Consider the following 17,991-nt stretch of genomic DNA (forward strand, 5'->3'; position numbering starts at 1 on the left):
TATAGTCTGTGAAATTTGTTAACATCGCTTCTGCTGACATGCTGCTTTGGTTTTCCTTTTTCTTCTGTTGTTCCAGGGCGACGTCCAGCAGCTGCTGATAGTGGCAGACCCCAGGGCAGCCTATGACTACTGTGAACACTACAGCCCCGACTGTGAAACCCCAAACCACCACAACACCCCCCAGGCTCAGGAACCTGAGGGAGAGGTCAGTATGTGGATGGGGAATAAGGCAGGCCGGGTGGGATGGATTTAGGAGTAGACATCAGGAGGGAAGAATGGGGGGAGTAGAGTTGAGTAGAGCAAGGAAAAGAGGGGAGGAAGCAGGGTGGGAGAGTTTGTGCTATCAGAAATTTGGTCAGACCTTTCTTCAGACCTTGGTGTTGTCAGCAAAAAAAATTTTAAATGTAGTAGATCCGAATCCGAGATGAGTGACTTAAAGTTACGCTGAATTTTTAATTCTTGTCTTTTGTTGACCAAGAAAATAACTAATAACTAGGAGGTACACACGTCTACACATGCACATATATTAATAGATAATTTTATAACAGATAATATTTATTCCAGGGTTAAGCCAGTGTACTTTCATGCTACCAGAAATGCCTAAAATTGTAGACTGTATTCTGCAATTCTAATCTGTCACTTTCTCTAATCTGTGTTTTACTTTGGGAAACAAGATGACATTTAATTTATAGTGTTGAGTTTGAGCTCATCTACTGAAATTTACATTTTATTTTCATTGGCCACCACTTCAGCTACTTTAGAAAATCTCTTAATTGAAATACAGCACTTTGTGTCAGGGCATTTTTTTTTTTTTTTTTTTTGTCATCTTTATTCTTTGTTATTTTGCTAGTTCAAGCCTTTCTGTCATCTGACATTTTCCTTCAGTATTTCACTAAATTACTGATGATCTCACACTGGAAACTTTTCCTTTTTCCCTGCCATGGAGTCTAAGCCCACTTTAGAGTGGCTCTGTGATTTATATCACTAACGAGTTCTGCAGGCTCTGCCCTGACTCTCAGAGAAATTTAAGCTTTTCCTTCCCCAGCTTGACTCCTAGTACCTGGAAAAGAAGAGTTTAGAATACTGGTTCAAGAAAAAATCCAGAGCCAGTTCTTTTTGTTGGTTTTTTTTTTTTTTAATATTGGCTGTAAAGTTGGTACCATGTCCTGGAAAATGTTGCTTCATCATCAAGTAACTCTTCAGCGCCAAGACAAGGAGCTTGTCGATTCTAAATATACAACCAGGAGCAGTTTGGATTCAAGAACATTGTAAATCTATTCATTGTCAGTTTTTGTACAGTAATAGCAAGAATGTTTTTCCTACATTCCAACTCAGTATTTGAACTGAAAAATGTTTCCTCCAAGGGACTAATCACTGAATCACTGAAGTTCACATCTCGCCAGATAATTTTTTAATACAAAATAAGAATTTATGTAATTCTGAAGTCACACTTCGACAATTACTGTAATGAAAAGATGCTCCTGGACCTGAGTGGAGTGGACTGCATCTGCAGTGGTGGGCCACATGTCTGCAGCTGGGTTAAAGCAGGAAGAGGGAGTGATGCAAGAGGACAAAAGGGAGAGCTTTTTTTTTTCTTTTTTTTTTTTTTTACTACCACACTTCAGTATTTACGCCTTTCATCCAAAACTGTGGTGAAGGGCTTCAGCGTAGCCAAGCACTTCAATGCCATAAATCTTTATAAATCCTTCCTTCATGCTCTATCTTTCTCTATATTTCTCTCTGTCCTTCTCCATTTTCCCTTTCAGCCAGTGTGATTGGTCTGGCCAAGGCTTCTCTCATGAGTGACCTCTCTTTCTCTCTCTCTGGGCCACTGAGCGCAGGCCAGGCAGTCAACATTGCAGAAGGCCATGGATCTTGTATTATTTTATGAGCTTAGCAATTGTCTAGGGGCTAATATCTATCTCTGTGCTGATAGAGCATTATATATCGAGGGCTGGTCTGTTAACTCAATCGAACACAACACTGTTTTGACTGTGTTAAGAGCTTTTTAACAAAGGACTAAAATAGCGGATTGGCAAAATTACATATTATGTGGGTTATGCTCAGTGTGCCAGTAGTTTGACATTTTGGCAAATATACTTATTTGCTACATGAATTAGAAGAAGGGGTAGACTCAAGTCTGAATGGTTGGTATGAAGCTGGAAGCAGGAAATGATTTGCGCAGTTTAACATAAAACAAACTGCAAAAGGAATGACTACAGAACAAAAAACTTTCTTCTGGGCATCGCAAACTCCACAAATCGACTGTTTTGATTACCAGAATTTAATTAAGCTGGTCAAGTTTCACTATGGAAATTCTAGACGAGAAGGTAGGATTACTTTATTTTATCCTCGTTGACGTGGGTGGGAAACAGGGATCTGTGACTGGATGAGATCGCTAGTGCACATCTGGATAATTTTAAAGACTGAAATATGGAAGAATCAAGCTTTTTTCACTGTATGCACCTCTGAGCAACTTTGATAGGGGGGGGATACATTATGTTTCCATCCGGTATCAAGTTCTCATACTACATCTATGAACTGAGCCAGTTCAGTGTCTCTAATTGTTGCCATACAGAACTAATGTTTCCTCTTTGGCGGGTCTGGTCGAAAGAATGATTCAGATGCAAATAAACAGCAACATAATGCACAAACAGACCATATTAAAATTGAGTGGAATGCTTTGAAGATCCCAAAAATGTACTGTTTTAAAAATTTTAAGGCCATCCCAAGTTGTGTTTTCTGTTTTTATGACCATCTATTTTTTAACAGTGTGTTTACCTCCTGCCACTGTATTTACTATGTTCTCCATAACATAAACACGCAGTAAGTCAGGACCACTTGAGTTTTCTGGTTTAAGGTGTCTATAAATAAAATCCTAGGGGCCATTGTTGCCATAAAGAACTGAGCGGTAACAAATGGCATCACATTAACCATCTTACATAAAGCTGGAAGTTCAAAAATCTTTATTGCTGTTTGCTTGGTTACAGACATTAACCTCTCAGTTGGGTCATAAGGAGCTTGGGGGGGTTGGGCGGAAGGAAATAATGGACTGTGGATTTCAGTCATATGCTAAAAGTTCAGTTTAATATGGATGTCATCATTTAACCATGTTATTTTTAAGATAGCATGATGGGATTCAATATTTTATACAGTGTATGGATAATGATCTGCTCTTACCTCCCAAGTAAATGATGCATGGCATGTCTCTGGGACATTGCGCTGACTTATTTACGTGACTACACTGAATAATCGATTGCTCCCATTCCCTTTTTCCCTACAGTACCCTAACTATGATTATGGGGAGTTCTATGAGTATGGTGAAGGAGAGGTAACCACTGAAGCTCCCCCAACCGAACAAGCCAAGACAGAGGTAGCGCTTGTCTATGCCATGAATAACACATACTGTACAACATGCAGCTTTCCTGCTGCTATCATTTTGCTGCAGTTTTACAGTCTTAGTGTTTTTCTGTCTGTTTATCCTTCTCTTGTTTTATAGCTTCAGATATCTCAGATAAATAATGCTTTGTATCGCTGCTTTGCTGTGTGTGCGGATTTCAGACAAATGTGGGTGAAGACTACTACACAAATGAATACGACTACGCCACAGCGGATAAAACTCAGCCTGAGACCCCCACTGAGACCACAGGACAGGGCCAGGTAAGTTTAGAAACACGTATGATTTCACAAGGATTAAGAGTTATGTTTCTGTCACCAGGACACGATATGAAGTCAGTAGAGAGACATGTAAAGTCTATAAGATTTTTTTTTTTCTGGTCTCTCTTATGCCAAATATGAAATTTCCAAATGTTAGACGATGGAAACTTTTCACTGTGCTGTATTTATTTACACAACACAGTCAGCAAGAAGAGATTTGGAAAAGTTCTGATTATCCTCATAACTGTTTGGAAAAATCTGAAAATCGATGGCGCTGAAACATTCTTGACACTACATTCAATTTTCTAGGAAAAAAACTGATAACAATGAGGGTAATGAATTTTAAAAACGGTGGAGAAAAAAACTACCCATCATTTACTTGACAATTTCTGTAATTATTGGTTTACTGGCAGAAAATCAAATTCCGATAAAACTACAGGGCATCGTGAACAACAAAACATGTTTTTATGATCATCCTTAAACGCTGAATGAGGCCTCACTCAAATCAGACAGCTTACTCTACTCCTAGATTTCCGCGAGAAGCCGCCTCCATCAAATAGAATCTGGATAAAGCAGAAAAACAATGTCATTTAATGAACCATAACCAATGGAAAGTCAGTAGACGGAATCATCCCTTATGTTTCTGTCATTTCTTGAATTTGGCATATCCTGTCTTAGTTTGTGCTAAACCATCACATACAAAACAGCATAATGAGGAACATTTGAGGGTAACGTGAAACAATACAGCTGTGTGCTCTGCAGCCAAATGTCTAGCGATTGCATTGTTATATACCTTGAGGTGGATAACAGAGTTTCACTCATCGTGACCCTTAAGTTAATTCAAAATGACAGAGCAGAGAGCTAACCACAGAAACTAAATTGATTGCTGTCAGCGTTTGAACACTTGCCTGATTACTTAAGGCCGCAATGCTCTGAACAGCGAGTGTACCAGGGTCATGCCTCTCAATGACCTAACGCACTATACAAAATGCTGTTGGCACTGTTATTAGAGGTGCGGGTCCTTCAGTTGTATAGCAGATAAGCTCATGATATTATGATAAACATAAGATCCCAACACTCACAAGTAGGTAGCGGTAACTCCATGGGTTCAGATTAAGCAAAGGGCAAACACATTTCTGCAGCAAAGCAGACTTCAGTTCCCACAGCGTCTACTCCTGGGCTTCAGTATCTTACACAAAGCATAAATGGCAATGCAAGCAGAGAAGTAAAACTGACACAGCCTACAACAAACACAGCAAGTAGCCCAATAAAACCTGTTCTACTACTGTTGCTAGTTAAATAATATAATAAGATAAATCTCTGCACTGGAGTTTACCAACAATCACATGGAAGTCTCACTTAGGCTGTGATATTAGCCTAATTCACACCATTTCAGTCTGTTTGCCATCATCCATAGATTATTCTAATCCAAATTCAAATGTAATAAATGTTACAGCCTAAGACATTGTACAGATGTGCTTCATGATTTTATTTTATTTAATTTTTTTGTTGTTGTTGTATTGTTTTAAGGTTACACACTATTACAAAAGAAAATGCAGACTTTCTACCCCGAATTATTTTGAACATGTAGTTATTTAGGACAGATTCTCATTCATGATACTTTATATTTGAAAATGGACTTCACGTGGTTCTTTCAGGGATTCTTTAAACATTTTGTTGTTTAAAGTATTGGCAACAAGTCTCACCTGGAGTCAGCTATAAACACTCTCAGAGGTGCAATACACCAACAAAGCATTAGTAAAAACCCTATTTTGGAGGTGATTGGCCATTATGCCGAAATACACCAGTATTTTGTAAGAAGAATAAGTGTTATTGACCAGAACATTTATTTTGGTGTGAGTTGTATCGGTCTCAAATATAAGTTCAATAGACATTAGACAAGCTGAAGAGGCAATTTTCCTCATTTCTCCCTCAAGACACAATCAGTATTTGATGTCTAATGATACATTTGCGTTTAACCCTGAGTGACACATTTCAAACGAGTTGAGCGCAGTCTGATTTACAAGGCAGTGCTTCTAATTCAAAGCACAGTTGTTCCTGTTTTCTTCTGTGCCTCAAATTCTGTGGGAACACAGATTCTCAGATTGTGCTCCTTTGTAGATTCTAGCTCTTAAATAGTATTTTATTATATTTTAAATGTGGAAACATTAGTTGTTTTGGACAATGTGACTTTAATGCGAATATTAAAGCCTGCTTACAAAACTTACAGTATATGTATATTAAGATAATGCATGTTAACTTTTCAACGCCATCTCAAATTAGACACATGGATGGTTCATTGGAATGACACCTAGTTGGTGTCCAATAATTTTAGTTTTTGTAAAGTGCTAAATGCTGACTGTCAACATAAGGTTAATACATGTGATACATGTAAAACACTGATGTAGTTCATATGACCTTATTGCACTAACCACACTTCCATATTCACTTCTCATCTTAATAACCCCTGTCCTCTTTTTGTGATGCTTTGATTGATGTCAGAACTATGACGAGGAAATAGTGGATGATTACATCACCGGTGTGGAAGAGGTCGGTGCGGATCCCACTATTGCTGTGGAAACTGGTACCCCAGTGGACCCCCAGGAGAAGGTGGACCATGGCACTGATGCTTATGAGTTTAAGGAGTACGACCTTAAGGAATATGACAACAAAGAGTTTGTAGAGAAGCCATATGACTATGGTGACTATGGCGATTACAGCACCACTGACTCCAAGCCTACATCTGCTACATATGAGGAAGAGTTTGGTCCCGGGGTTCCAGCAGAGACAGACATCAGAGAGAGCAGTGTAAGTGCTGGAGTGGTTAGGAGGGATGGGGGATGCGGATGTGTGGGTGGGGGTAGTGGTCAGGAATCTGGAAAGATGGAAGATGTTGGTGGCATTTCTCGTATGTTGTTTGTAATGGTATCGGGTTATAGCCTGGACCATTCTGCATACACCAGCAAACACACTGTAAACACATCTGGTCAATCTAGGTCTCTTAGAGATAAACAGATGTTGACCCAGCTGTTAGCACAGACATGCCCCCAATAACCTCTTGACCTCAGTGACCTACTATTTATCACAGCAAGCTTTTGTCTGTCACCAGTGGTCTGTTTGGATTACTTGATGACGCACTAAGTCAGCAATTTTTTATTTTTTATTTTTGGTCAGGATTATCTACATCAATATCTAAAAGAAGGCAGAAATATCTGCTGAGCAAGTGGTTGTTGTGGCTTGTTTCCAGCCCCTTTCTTTACACAGGTTCCAGATTCTCAGAGGCAGGAAGTGACACAGTCCCTGTCTGGATGCTGGCTTGAGATCTGTCTGCTTTGGGTTAATTTGAAATCCTGTATTAGTGCTCTTCACTCAGCAATCTCTAAACACTAAAGCCCTGCTTCGTGACTTCCTCAAAAAAACTTAATCTTCAGCCTGAACTGTACAATCGGTTTTTTGGATGGTCTGCTCTAGGTGGTTTTGAATTCTTCTCAAGTGAAGTCATTGTATGGATAGTGTCAGGTAACGACCTCTGCATTTGCACACAGTTGGGGTGTATTTTTTTGGCAGTCCCTGGTTTTTAGGAAGCTTAATAAATAGGAGTCAGACCAAAGTCTAAATTATAGCTTCTAGCAAAATGATTCTTGAGGTTTATTTTTCCAGCAGGCAGGAAACAGCTTCTTTTTGACTTGCAAACTGTCTCGTTCTAAGCATGCCTGACACTAGTCAGCATTTCTTTTTTTTTTTTTAGCTTTCCTTCAGTTTTGTTGGGAGTTTCAGATAACCTCTATAAAACAGAAGACAGCCGGCTTATCAGGCAGGGTATCTGCTCTACATCCATGTCCAGTTTTTGGCTCTCGAATCACCAGGTGCTCTGCCTTTATCTGCCGGTTATCGTGAAGCTCACCTGATTTGTCTTTTGCGTGCAGGTCAGTGGAGGCCAAAGTTACCTGGGAGAAAAGGGAGAGAAGGGTGAACCCGCTGTCATTGAGCCAGTAAGTGAAGTAACATTATTAAGTTATCGCTAGTAATCATGCATTTTTCAAAAATATACCAAAATCTAATGTTACTGGTATCACTTATCCCATGTGGGACACTGTTTGTTTTCTAGCTTACTATCATTAGCTGTGCCGCTTTGCAGGTATATAAAAACAAGCTTGCAGCTAGCTGTGTAAAGTTAGTTCTCTACTTGGCCAGAAATCTATCTCTCTTTAGTCTTTTGTTTGGCTTGTTTTTTTTTTGTTTTTTTTTTATTCAGACAATATTTTGAAATGAATGATGACTGGCTTTCATACGACCTTTCAGAAGACTTTCCAACAGTTGCACACAATGATTTATAAGTCTATAAAGGTTCTGAATCAGATTTTCTGCATATTTTCTGAAAAAGATGGTTTTCTTTTTCTCTGTTGGGGAGATGTATTTTTCATTTCTCTTTTACATCATATTTGCGTATTTTTCATTGATTTCGCTGTCGCATAAATTGAACTTTTGATTAATTTTACTGAAGCTCTTACACACACACACACACACACACACACACACACACACACACACACACACACACACACAGCCTCTTTCTTCCTGGTGAGACTTTCATTTTTTGGTTTAACAGACACAGACAAAACAACAATCTACACAAAATACCAACAACAACATAGGTTATTCAGACATCCATCTTATACTATTTACCACTACAGGCTAAATATGGACTGAAATAGCAACTGCAGTTAACATCTCTCCTCCCATAACATCTGTACCATCACAGACTCCAGTCCACACACACATTATAGAACAACGCATCAGATAGTTAGAGCATTAACATATTGAGCCTGTAGCTATAAGTGAACTCCTTAACCTCAAACATAAAGTGCCCGCTAACCCTCATTTCTCCCCCCGGTTCTCCGTTGCCTGTGGATTTACAGACTGTCCTATAATGCTACTGCATCCACTTTTTTCCCTTTTTCAGGGGATGCTTATAGAAGGACCCCAAGGAGCCCCCGGCCAAGCAGTGAGTATCACGTTCTCCCACACTCCTGTCTGCTTTCCACAGATGGAGAACAGCTAAAGAGGGAAAAAATGTCTTTATGGAAAGCGCGTCAGCCCTCATCGCCAATGAAGCTTGAGTCTGGAGAGACGGTCAAAATGTGCATGAATGTGTGTACGTCTGTGTCTTTGTGTGTGAGTGAGTGCAAGACAGAGAAAAAAAAAAGGGGGGGGGGGGGGGGGGGCTGGGGGATATTTTATTTTGAGGCTTATTCTTTTTTTAATTTGTGTGTTTTTCTCTGTCTTTGTTGGCTCGTGCATGTGAAGTACTGGATTGACTGACTGTGGTGGGATTGCTGGTTAGCAACAGCCTGGGATATAATATGCTAAGTGCATGTGTGCCTGTGTGTGGTTTCAGGGTCTTCCTGGTACCCCAGGATTGCAAGGTCCCCCTGGTACCCCAGGAGATCCTGGTGAGAGGGTAAGTGATGGCTGGCCTCATTTGAGAGCTGATTACAGATGTTTCTGAGAGGCTCTGTCAATTCTCTGCTTAGCATAAAAAAAACAAATCTTCACCAATTAAGATTCCAGATGAGTTGTTTACCCAAAGTTTAAGGTCTTAATTAATACAAAATATTTTGGAATACTAACTTTAATCCTAGCCATTAATCTTAATTATGGCCTTGAGTATATACAGTATACTGACTCAATCCTGCTTGTGTTATCCTGCTGTCTTCATCTTTATTGGGAGACTGTGAAGTCTCAATGCCATGGAATGAATAATAGAATTGGATGCAGCTTGCTACTGCTGCAGTAGGGGGGATTAGTGAGAAGTGGTGCAGGGAAATGACATTCTCATAAACTGTCAATATACCAACAAAGAAGTGCTGAGAAACAGCTGGGTTGGTTAGCTGGAGGACGGAGTTTGCTGTAAAATTTCTAGAAGCCTAAACGTTCTCTGTCTTTTTCCCAGCACTGTGGAGCTCTGCTCATTTATTTGATTGATGGGTAGACACACTATAATGCTTGTCCCCTCCCCAAAACTGAATCTCCACTTTTCTCTCCAGATGTGACAAATGCCCCCCGCCCCCCTCTTGTCTTCACCCTTTTTAGACCATCTATTCATCTGGAGTTTAACCATTTATTTGCCATCAAACACTCATACCCAAACACGCCTCTTCCATAATGACCAGCGGTCCTCACCAGTACAAAAGGCTTATTGTTCCACAGGACCAGTGTGATCAAGAAATATTTTGTTGGTGCAGAACTCTCTCTCCCTCCCTCCATTTCCTCCCTTGAGAAATAGACTTGCTGTGGAATGACAGGGGGATTAAAAGCGACTTGTTTCTGTAGTCTTGTGGCTTTCCGGTACGCAGTGTCCGCCTAGACTACCCCGTTTGATCACCTCATTTCCCTCATGATCACCATCTCCCTCCTTTCCACTCAAACATCACTTTCCCAGCCATGCAGGATAGTCAGTAACACTAGATGTCGCTATGCTTACTTTAACAGCAAAGGATAAAGTATTTACCACGTCTGGGAAAAGACAGATGGGAACGCATGGCATCAATTTGAGCCAGTGGTCTGCGATTGTGGCACACGACAAGACTGATAAATAGATCCTAGTTTTTTTTTTTTTTTGGGAAACACAGGGCACTAGTTCTATTTAAATGCTTTTTTATTTATTCAATCCGTATGTGTTTATCTTGTTGTACTGTCATTATGTATCCACTCTATCTATAGCTCTAAGAAAACCAGTAGGTAAATACATTTACCTTGGATAGACCATGGTAACCAATGCTAATGACTAAACCCCATTAGCCATAGCTACCAGGTTTGCTGTCATTATAAAGTTATGAAAGTTTAGCTGAGCTGAGATTTGACTTTTAGGATTTACCTAACTACACACAGCAAAAGGAATCGTTTAAATATATGTAAGAGTTGAATCGCTACATTATGTTACCCATTTGTGGTTAGAATCTAAGAATAGCCAAACATCCTTTTCATTAAACTGTTGTGTTTTGTGGGATCTGTTGAGCATCATAGCCTTACAGCACCACAGCTGCATAGTAGATTTTTACTGCTGCTGCAAAGTCTGTAGGCAATATCCCCATGCCAGCCTAATGAAAACCCCTGCATATATCTTTGGTCATGTTTGAATTCACTGTCCTATTCTTTTTCAGTAGGATTAGCCAGATATCTGTCTGGAGTAGGCAACAACAGTGAGTGCTGTGGCAAAACACATCAAAATCAGGTTTATAGACTAAGAAGGGCTTTGTTGTGTATAGATTATCTTTCAGTCTCTGTGCTACTACTCTGGTTGGTGTTTTTTTATGTTAGGTCTCATCATTTTTATCTTGTTGTCAATTTACAGAGCTTTCCAGGGGATTATATGGTTGCTTAATAAACACATCCAAATAAGTGTTAATACTGTAGCAACTGGTTGAACACAACAACGGTATAACTAATGATTGGAACTCAATATTTGAAGGATGTGTTTGTTACAAAAAAAATGTACAACTCCTTTGGATTAGCATCATTGAAGTTACTAGGGATTTTATACACTTCATTTTTTCCAGCTGCATTACACTTCCACATTGAAATATGTTTGTTCTTAGAGAAGTTTCAACTCTTTCTCTCCCCTCTTAATGTCAAGGGTCCCCCAGGGCGTCCTGGAATTCCTGGTTCAGACGGTGTTCCTGGGCCTCCAGGTACCATTCTGATGCTCCCAGTAAGTTTGCCGCTTCACACATTCCCAGTGGGCTGTCACACCCTTCTTTTCAGGCACTAGCCTGTGAACTCTCTTCATAATTGTACCTCATGGGTACAGCTTTACAGGTCTAAGAGAGCCAAGTCATTTTGTTCCTGCTCTTGTGATTTGCTGTTGACAGTTCCGTGCTGGTGGTGAGGCACACAAGGGACCCGTTGTTACAGCCCAGGAAGCACAGGCTCAGGCCATCCTATCTCAAGCTAGGGTGAGTATCAGTGGTAAATATGACCCCAAGGCACCTTAGTCAATTTAGAGGACAATTTGGAGGACTATCTTCAGCTGTTATTTGTCTTTACCTGAATACACCTAAGGTGGAATACTGTGGTCAAAAATTTAATATGTACAGATTTCTATGTGAAAATAAATAAAATAAATGCACTAAAGTAATAAATGAATAGTTCAAATTCCAGAATATGGACCTATGTTTGGACCTGTGTTGTTTCGGAGATATTTGCAGTTTTTAGGTGTTCTTTTATAAATGTCACCAAAAGGCACGCACATTAACTGATATGTGTGATTTGTGAAATGTTCTGAAATTTGTCTCTGAATTGGCAAATTTTAGTCTTTCAGTAATCAGTCTGCAAGTAAATTCCGGACAACGTTTTTGGCAGCACCACTTCTGTGGTCAGCCATAAACAGGAATAAAGCCCAGAGTGGTAAACTGTGAACAAAGTAAAGTTTGCACGCTGTCAGGTTCCATTCTATGCAGTGGCTAAACTGCAGGCTTTTTACGGGTGTTTTCTTGAATATTTGCTGCCTTATGTTTGGTGCAAAGTCCAGTAAGATTAATGATTATGGAGTCAATTTTACAAATTCCAGCAAGGGGACCAGGCAATTACAATTGATGGTCAAGATCAAAACCTAACAATAAAGCCATCTAATTGTGTAATTTTAAGATTGTATTGTGCAAACAGACCCATAAATATGTAATATACAATAGGCTAATTCCATGACATACAGGATGACCTATTGTTTCTGAAGCATCACTGGAGTAGACAGGTACTCATACAGGAGTGTCAACACTGCTGACCTGTGAGTAATGGGTTGTTTCTATCTGGCCCTCAGCTGGCTATGAGAGGTTCTCCAGGACCAGTAGGCCTGGCAGGAAGAGCTGGTCCTGTGGTGAGTAGGCTTTTACACCCATCTTTACACAAGCACTAACGCATCCTTGATTAGCTCTCCACTCATTTAATTTAAAGTTAATGAAAAACGCCTTAGATCAGATCTATCTCCAGAAGGATTCCTCTCCAAGCATTTGTGTTTCTTTTCCTAATGCACACATCTATAGATATACACTATAAAGTACTGTACACGCATACGCCATGTTTTAATAATATCTGAATTCTTGGCGTTATTCTCCATGATGTTAAAACCATGGCGTTATGCATGTTTGGATCAGCAATAAGCTCTACTTCAGCCTAAATTCAGATTTTCAAACCAAAATAGGTGGTTTCAATAGAAACATATTCATTCACTAAATGTGTGTGGCTGTGTTGTATTAGGTTATATATTGAGTTGGACTTCTTTTTTTTGGACAGGGAAGTCCTGGAGCACCTGGACTTAAAGGTGACACTGGTGATTCTGGACCACAGGTTGGAGGAGTATCTTTATTTTTTCTTTAAACATAAAGAATCTGAATCATCACAAGTACTTGTAGATCTTTTTTGCAATTGCTGTTTCTTTTTTCATTCTCTTTAGGGACCCAGAGGTCTTCAGGGTGCGACTGGGCCTCCAGGAAAAGCAGGAAAGAGGGTAAAAATCCATTTTATAACTTGTTACATTTATTGATTTATCTCCAAAGCAAGAGAAATAACTTTGAACTCCCAAATTTCTAATATTTGAGGCTAACAGAGTCTAAGGATGCAGCTACAATGCCCTAAGGAAAACTACCGTCTAGCTTGAAACGTTGCCTTCTTTCCCATGTCTATTCTTCACAACCTTTCAAGGAATTTGTTTTTTCTAATGCGATTTTCATGTAGCCTCACATGATATTTGCATGTCCGTCAGGGTCGTAACGGAGCTGATGGTGCTCGAGGAATGCCAGGAGAAGCAGGAGCTAAGGTAAAACAAAAACAAGAGAGAGTCAGCTGCACTTGAAAAGTTGCTTTACGGTGTTTAAACAAGTGACACCTTCTACACTGTCTAATGGAGCTAACCGCTTGTTACCATCTCATTTTAGGGAGACCGAGGGTTTGATGGCCTTCCTGGTCTTCCTGGAGAGAAGGGACATAGAGTAAGTATAACGAGAGAGTTGTGGAAGGTCAAAAGGCAAACATCATCTCTAAAAATATTTAAAAAAAACTCTCTTATTTCAAGTAGCAAATCCTTATCGATCCCAATCTTTACAGTAGCATCAGAGGCAATTAGTAATTCAAAGGCCACTCAACCCAACTCCTGTACATGCCAGTGTCGCAAAATATTAATTCTTTATCAGTGGATGTCATAATTGTGTTGACCCAGTTATGAGAGGTGGGGCAGACGCTGGAACCACTTTAACCAGGGCTGGAGGCAAGTAAGGAGGGCTGAGTTGGGTGTTTGTGGAAATCGGGCCTGCATGGACAGCTGAAAGACAGAGGACAGAAATCACAGAGGGGTATTTCTAGACATGCTTTCCTGCTTTATCCTATACTGAGTAATTACAGGGCCACCAGAGGTAGACCAGTGCTTATAGAGCACTTAAAATAGTGGAAAGCCTATAGGTCTGTGCCAGCTGTGGTCACCATGCCCCTGTAGATTAAAGGCATTTTTGTTGCCCATATTTGTTGATGTTTTTTTTTTGGCATAGGGCACTTTTTAAACTAAAAATTAGGAGCTTCTTTTTCACTGTAGCTTGAAGGTAGCAACCTTGTGTTCTTAAGTGCGCCGTCGTTTGACCCTGCCACTCCCACTCTTTGTTAATGCTCCTTTTTCCGTGAACTTTTCTCTCCAGGGAGAACAAGGTCCCACGGGTCCCCCAGGTCCTCCAGGAGAGGATGGGCCAAGAGTAAGTAGTCCCTCAGCCACCAGAGAAAACATACCATGTTCTCAGCACTCTTTGCACTTCCTCCACATTCCTTAATCAACTGCTATTTTGTCAAAGGGTGAAGATGGCCAGGTTGGACAGAGAGGTGTAGCTGGAGAGAGTGTAAGTACATTTATTGCCATCTGAAGTCAGATTGTTTAAACTACAGTTTTAGTGCATGATATAAAGATAAGAAAATGATGAAAATAACATTTTAGTCATTTCCTTTGCTACCACAAGCCCCATCCCTTCATTCCTTCCCCCCACATTCATTTGGGCAATTATTTAAACACAGAGCCTCGCCCTCCACTCTTCTTGCAACTTTAACAGCAGTCCTGTCTGCATGGACCATTGCGTTTGTAATCTCGACCGTGCCAAGTCAGAATGGCTCTGAATAATACATCAGAAAATAGTACTGGCAAATATGTTGTTCTATCATTACCCGTGAGAAACTGCCACATTCTGGCTAGCTCAGTTCAAATGGACCATAGATTTGCATGCATTCGCTCGATGTCATACCCCAAACAGCAGTGTAAAAGTAATAGTTGCGCAGCATTTCATCACACGTTGTCTTAAGATAAAGGGATGCAGGAAGTGCCATGGATTTTAACTACACTACTTTGGATTTTGAGATAATAAACTACTTTCTTCTATATTGGATAAGATGAATTTGTAGTTTCCACATGTGACCACATGAGGTCAGAATTTCACATAGTTTTAAATCTAACATTTGTATTGCCACCATATTTCTGAATACAGCAGACTGTGTCAGTCAAATGAACAGAAATTACTTTATGTATAGGTACAATATTATTAAATGATTTTGTATTGAATTGAATTTTGAATTTTGAACTGTCTCATCTCTATACAGGGTCCTAGAGGTTTGCTTGGTCCCAGAGGGTCTTCAGGTCCTCCAGGACAGCCTGTAAGTACATCTCCTACAATATGCCAGTTAATTCTTATCCATTGTCCTATTTGTGTTAAAGCTAAGTGAAATGACATTCACTTGGCAATTTTGATCACTGTAGGGTCTTTCTGGACTTGATGGACAAGCTGGTCCCAAAGGAAATATGGTGAGAATTTATATTTTTATTTTCTTAATCCAAGCCAGGTACAGTATATCTGCTGAACTGAATAGGTCATTATGAAGAGGTATTTAGTGGAGGGTGAAACAGAAAAGCCTGTAAGTTCAAAGCGCCATCATGCATTCAGCTTAGTGTAGGGTCTCGGTGGGACATTTGACTGAGGGTAACAGATAATTGGTTAAGACGGTTAGACAAGCCCACGCGTTGTCTGTGGCCACTGAGTCAGTGAGCCGATGAAAACAGAGAGCTGTTGAAAGGACACATGACAATAGAAATTTGCTGTTGTTCTTAGTAATTTCTCCAAAGCCTGTATTGATTCCAGCATATTCTTAAAAATCAAAGCAAAAGACTTGAAAGAATGAACTCTGGAGCTTAAAAAAGGCTTTGGAGTCTCTTATTCTACTCACACATCCTTTAACACATGAATGTTTTTCTGCTTTCCTATATAAGTGAGAACCTCAAATGTTTTACAGACTTTATTCATATCCTTAATTTAAGTTCAGTTTGGAATTTAGTGCTCATACCCTGTTGACAATCACAATAAGGCAACTAGCCTTTACAAAATCCTGCATTTGTATAAAAGTTGAAGCAGATCGTTTAGAAAGGACCCTTTCTGTTTTTGCATACAGTGTGTTTGGCTTGTGGCAAACACCAAGTCTCAGCAGGGTTTCTGAATGCTCTACAATTTCCATTTAGTCTAACTGGCCCTATTCCATGACCAGGTGGCAATGTAACCCCGTAGCATTAGCTGTATTTCATCGCCAACTTCGATTCTCACCAACTAAAACATTTTATGTCTGCCTTTTAACAAAACCTAACTCAGGCCAGAAAACACACCACTGCCCTATGAGCCAGTACATTATATTTCTCCCCACCACTTAAAAACACATGAAACTCACAAAACAAGTTGCACCAGGACTTTGTAGGTTTTCCCAAAACTAAATTTGTTCATTTGGATTTACATGTTTTTTTTTTGGAAGCATTGTTTGTTATAGGTCATCATGACATATAGACTGTTAAAAGGGAATTAGATAGGGAATAATAATTGCATCCTCTGCTTTCTCTTTTTTCGATGCAGGGTCCACAAGGAGAGCCAGGGCCTCCTGGGCAACAGGGTATGCCTGGTCCACATGTAAGTTTTTTTTCTTTCCTCTCCTTTTTTTCTGTCTCCATGTATATTTTTTAAAATCTGTCCGATCGCTATGTCTGTTTCACTGGGTCTCCCACTGTCTCTAGTGTCTCTCCGTTTTTCATCGCTCTTCCTCTTTTACCTCCCTGCCTCAAATCTGTCCTTTTCATTCTGTAAATTATTGTCATATCCATTGTGCAGTGCAGAGTACTATGAACTCAGATGATCACTCACTCTCCTGTTTTTTTTTTTTAATCAAATGTTTGCAGACATTTTTCTTTTGCTCTCTGTTCTCTCAGTCTTTCATTCTTTAAATCTCTGCCACTCTGCAAGTGGACCAATTTTAACAAAAGTCACATCCAAATAGAGCAAATACTTTACAGGTTTTCACTAACATTGTTTCTCTACTGCAACGAAGAACAATCTCGCTGAGACGAAACCTTGTACTGTTATGATAGCTTTTAACTTAATTGCATTGTCCGTTTGGCGGCACAATAAAATATTCCATTTGAAGTCCTCTTTAATACAAAACAGTCCTCCCAGTGTCTTGGCCATGGGTAATAAAGCATTGCCAGGTAGGATGTTCAGCCCTGCCGATGCTCACAGCCTCGACATGATGGTGTCATTGCCCTGGAAAGTATTAACAGAAACCTGTCCTGATGGTGTACAGGTTGAATAAATAACTTGTTCATTTTAGCTGCACCTGGCTGCGGACTGACTGATGCCTTCCAATAAGGACAGTGGCCCATAGGAAAAATAACACAACTAGCATATTTTAAGTGTTAATAACCGTTTTTATTCTTGATGAGGTGAATTCTCAATATAATATACTGTGCAGGATGTGAGTGTAAAATATAACAGCTCTAACTTTGTACAGTTGAATGTAGAGACCTGAACACATCTCAGTTGGAAACATGACTTAGCCAACCATCAATGAGCGTTGTTGGACTTGTTAGTGAAAAGATCAAACCACCAGTAACACTTACAGATGATAAATAACAACTTTATCTTTAGGGTTTTATGACTAGCACCTTCCAGCCTGTAGCCTTCATCAGGGTCTGTTGTTGAAGTTGTAGAAGGAAGAAGGTGAATACATTTCAAAATAATAAAGCATACCCTGGAAATTAAATATAGACTTTCTCAAACTGACAAATGAGAGAGGTACTCTGACCAAATAGTTGCTGTTCTCCTCCAAATGTAGCACTTTTTCAGCACATTTTCAATATTATGCAAATCGTAAGTGACGAAATATGAATTACTGTTCTAATAGCACATCTACTTCCACTGTCTTTCAGGGTCTAATTGGTCCTCAAGGTCCAATCGGGCCTCCTGGTGAAAAAGTAAGTAAAGTGGGAAGCCAGGTCGCCAC

The 17,991-nt window shown here is 39.8% G+C and overlaps 1 protein-coding gene across 1 annotated transcript in view; it reads left to right on the plus strand.

Annotated features, from left to right (window-relative positions):
* Positions 1-17,991, plus strand: part of LOC137098535 (collagen alpha-1(XI) chain-like) — a 77,542-nt gene that overhangs the window by 20,338 nt on the left and 39,213 nt on the right. The window contains exons 5-24 of the mRNA XM_067474846.1: positions 77-205; positions 3,284-3,373; positions 3,562-3,660; positions 6,160-6,465; positions 7,584-7,649; positions 8,621-8,662; positions 9,056-9,118; positions 11,294-11,368; positions 11,529-11,612; positions 12,473-12,529; positions 12,946-12,999; positions 13,106-13,159; positions 13,415-13,468; positions 13,587-13,640; positions 14,337-14,390; positions 14,487-14,531; positions 15,280-15,333; positions 15,437-15,481; positions 16,572-16,625; positions 17,918-17,962. Coding sequence (XP_067330947.1) covers positions 77-205; positions 3,284-3,373; positions 3,562-3,660; positions 6,160-6,465; positions 7,584-7,649; positions 8,621-8,662; positions 9,056-9,118; positions 11,294-11,368; positions 11,529-11,612; positions 12,473-12,529; positions 12,946-12,999; positions 13,106-13,159; positions 13,415-13,468; positions 13,587-13,640; positions 14,337-14,390; positions 14,487-14,531; positions 15,280-15,333; positions 15,437-15,481; positions 16,572-16,625; positions 17,918-17,962 — 1,524 coding nt within the window. The remainder of the gene's footprint in view (positions 1-76; positions 206-3,283; positions 3,374-3,561; positions 3,661-6,159; positions 6,466-7,583; positions 7,650-8,620; positions 8,663-9,055; positions 9,119-11,293; positions 11,369-11,528; positions 11,613-12,472; positions 12,530-12,945; positions 13,000-13,105; positions 13,160-13,414; positions 13,469-13,586; positions 13,641-14,336; positions 14,391-14,486; positions 14,532-15,279; positions 15,334-15,436; positions 15,482-16,571; positions 16,626-17,917; positions 17,963-17,991) is intronic.

The sequence above is a fragment of the Channa argus genome, chromosome 14, assembly GCF_033026475.1.
Source record: "Channa argus isolate prfri chromosome 14, Channa argus male v1.0, whole genome shotgun sequence".
In the NCBI taxonomy this organism is placed as follows: Eukaryota; Metazoa; Chordata; class Actinopteri; order Anabantiformes; family Channidae; genus Channa; species Channa argus.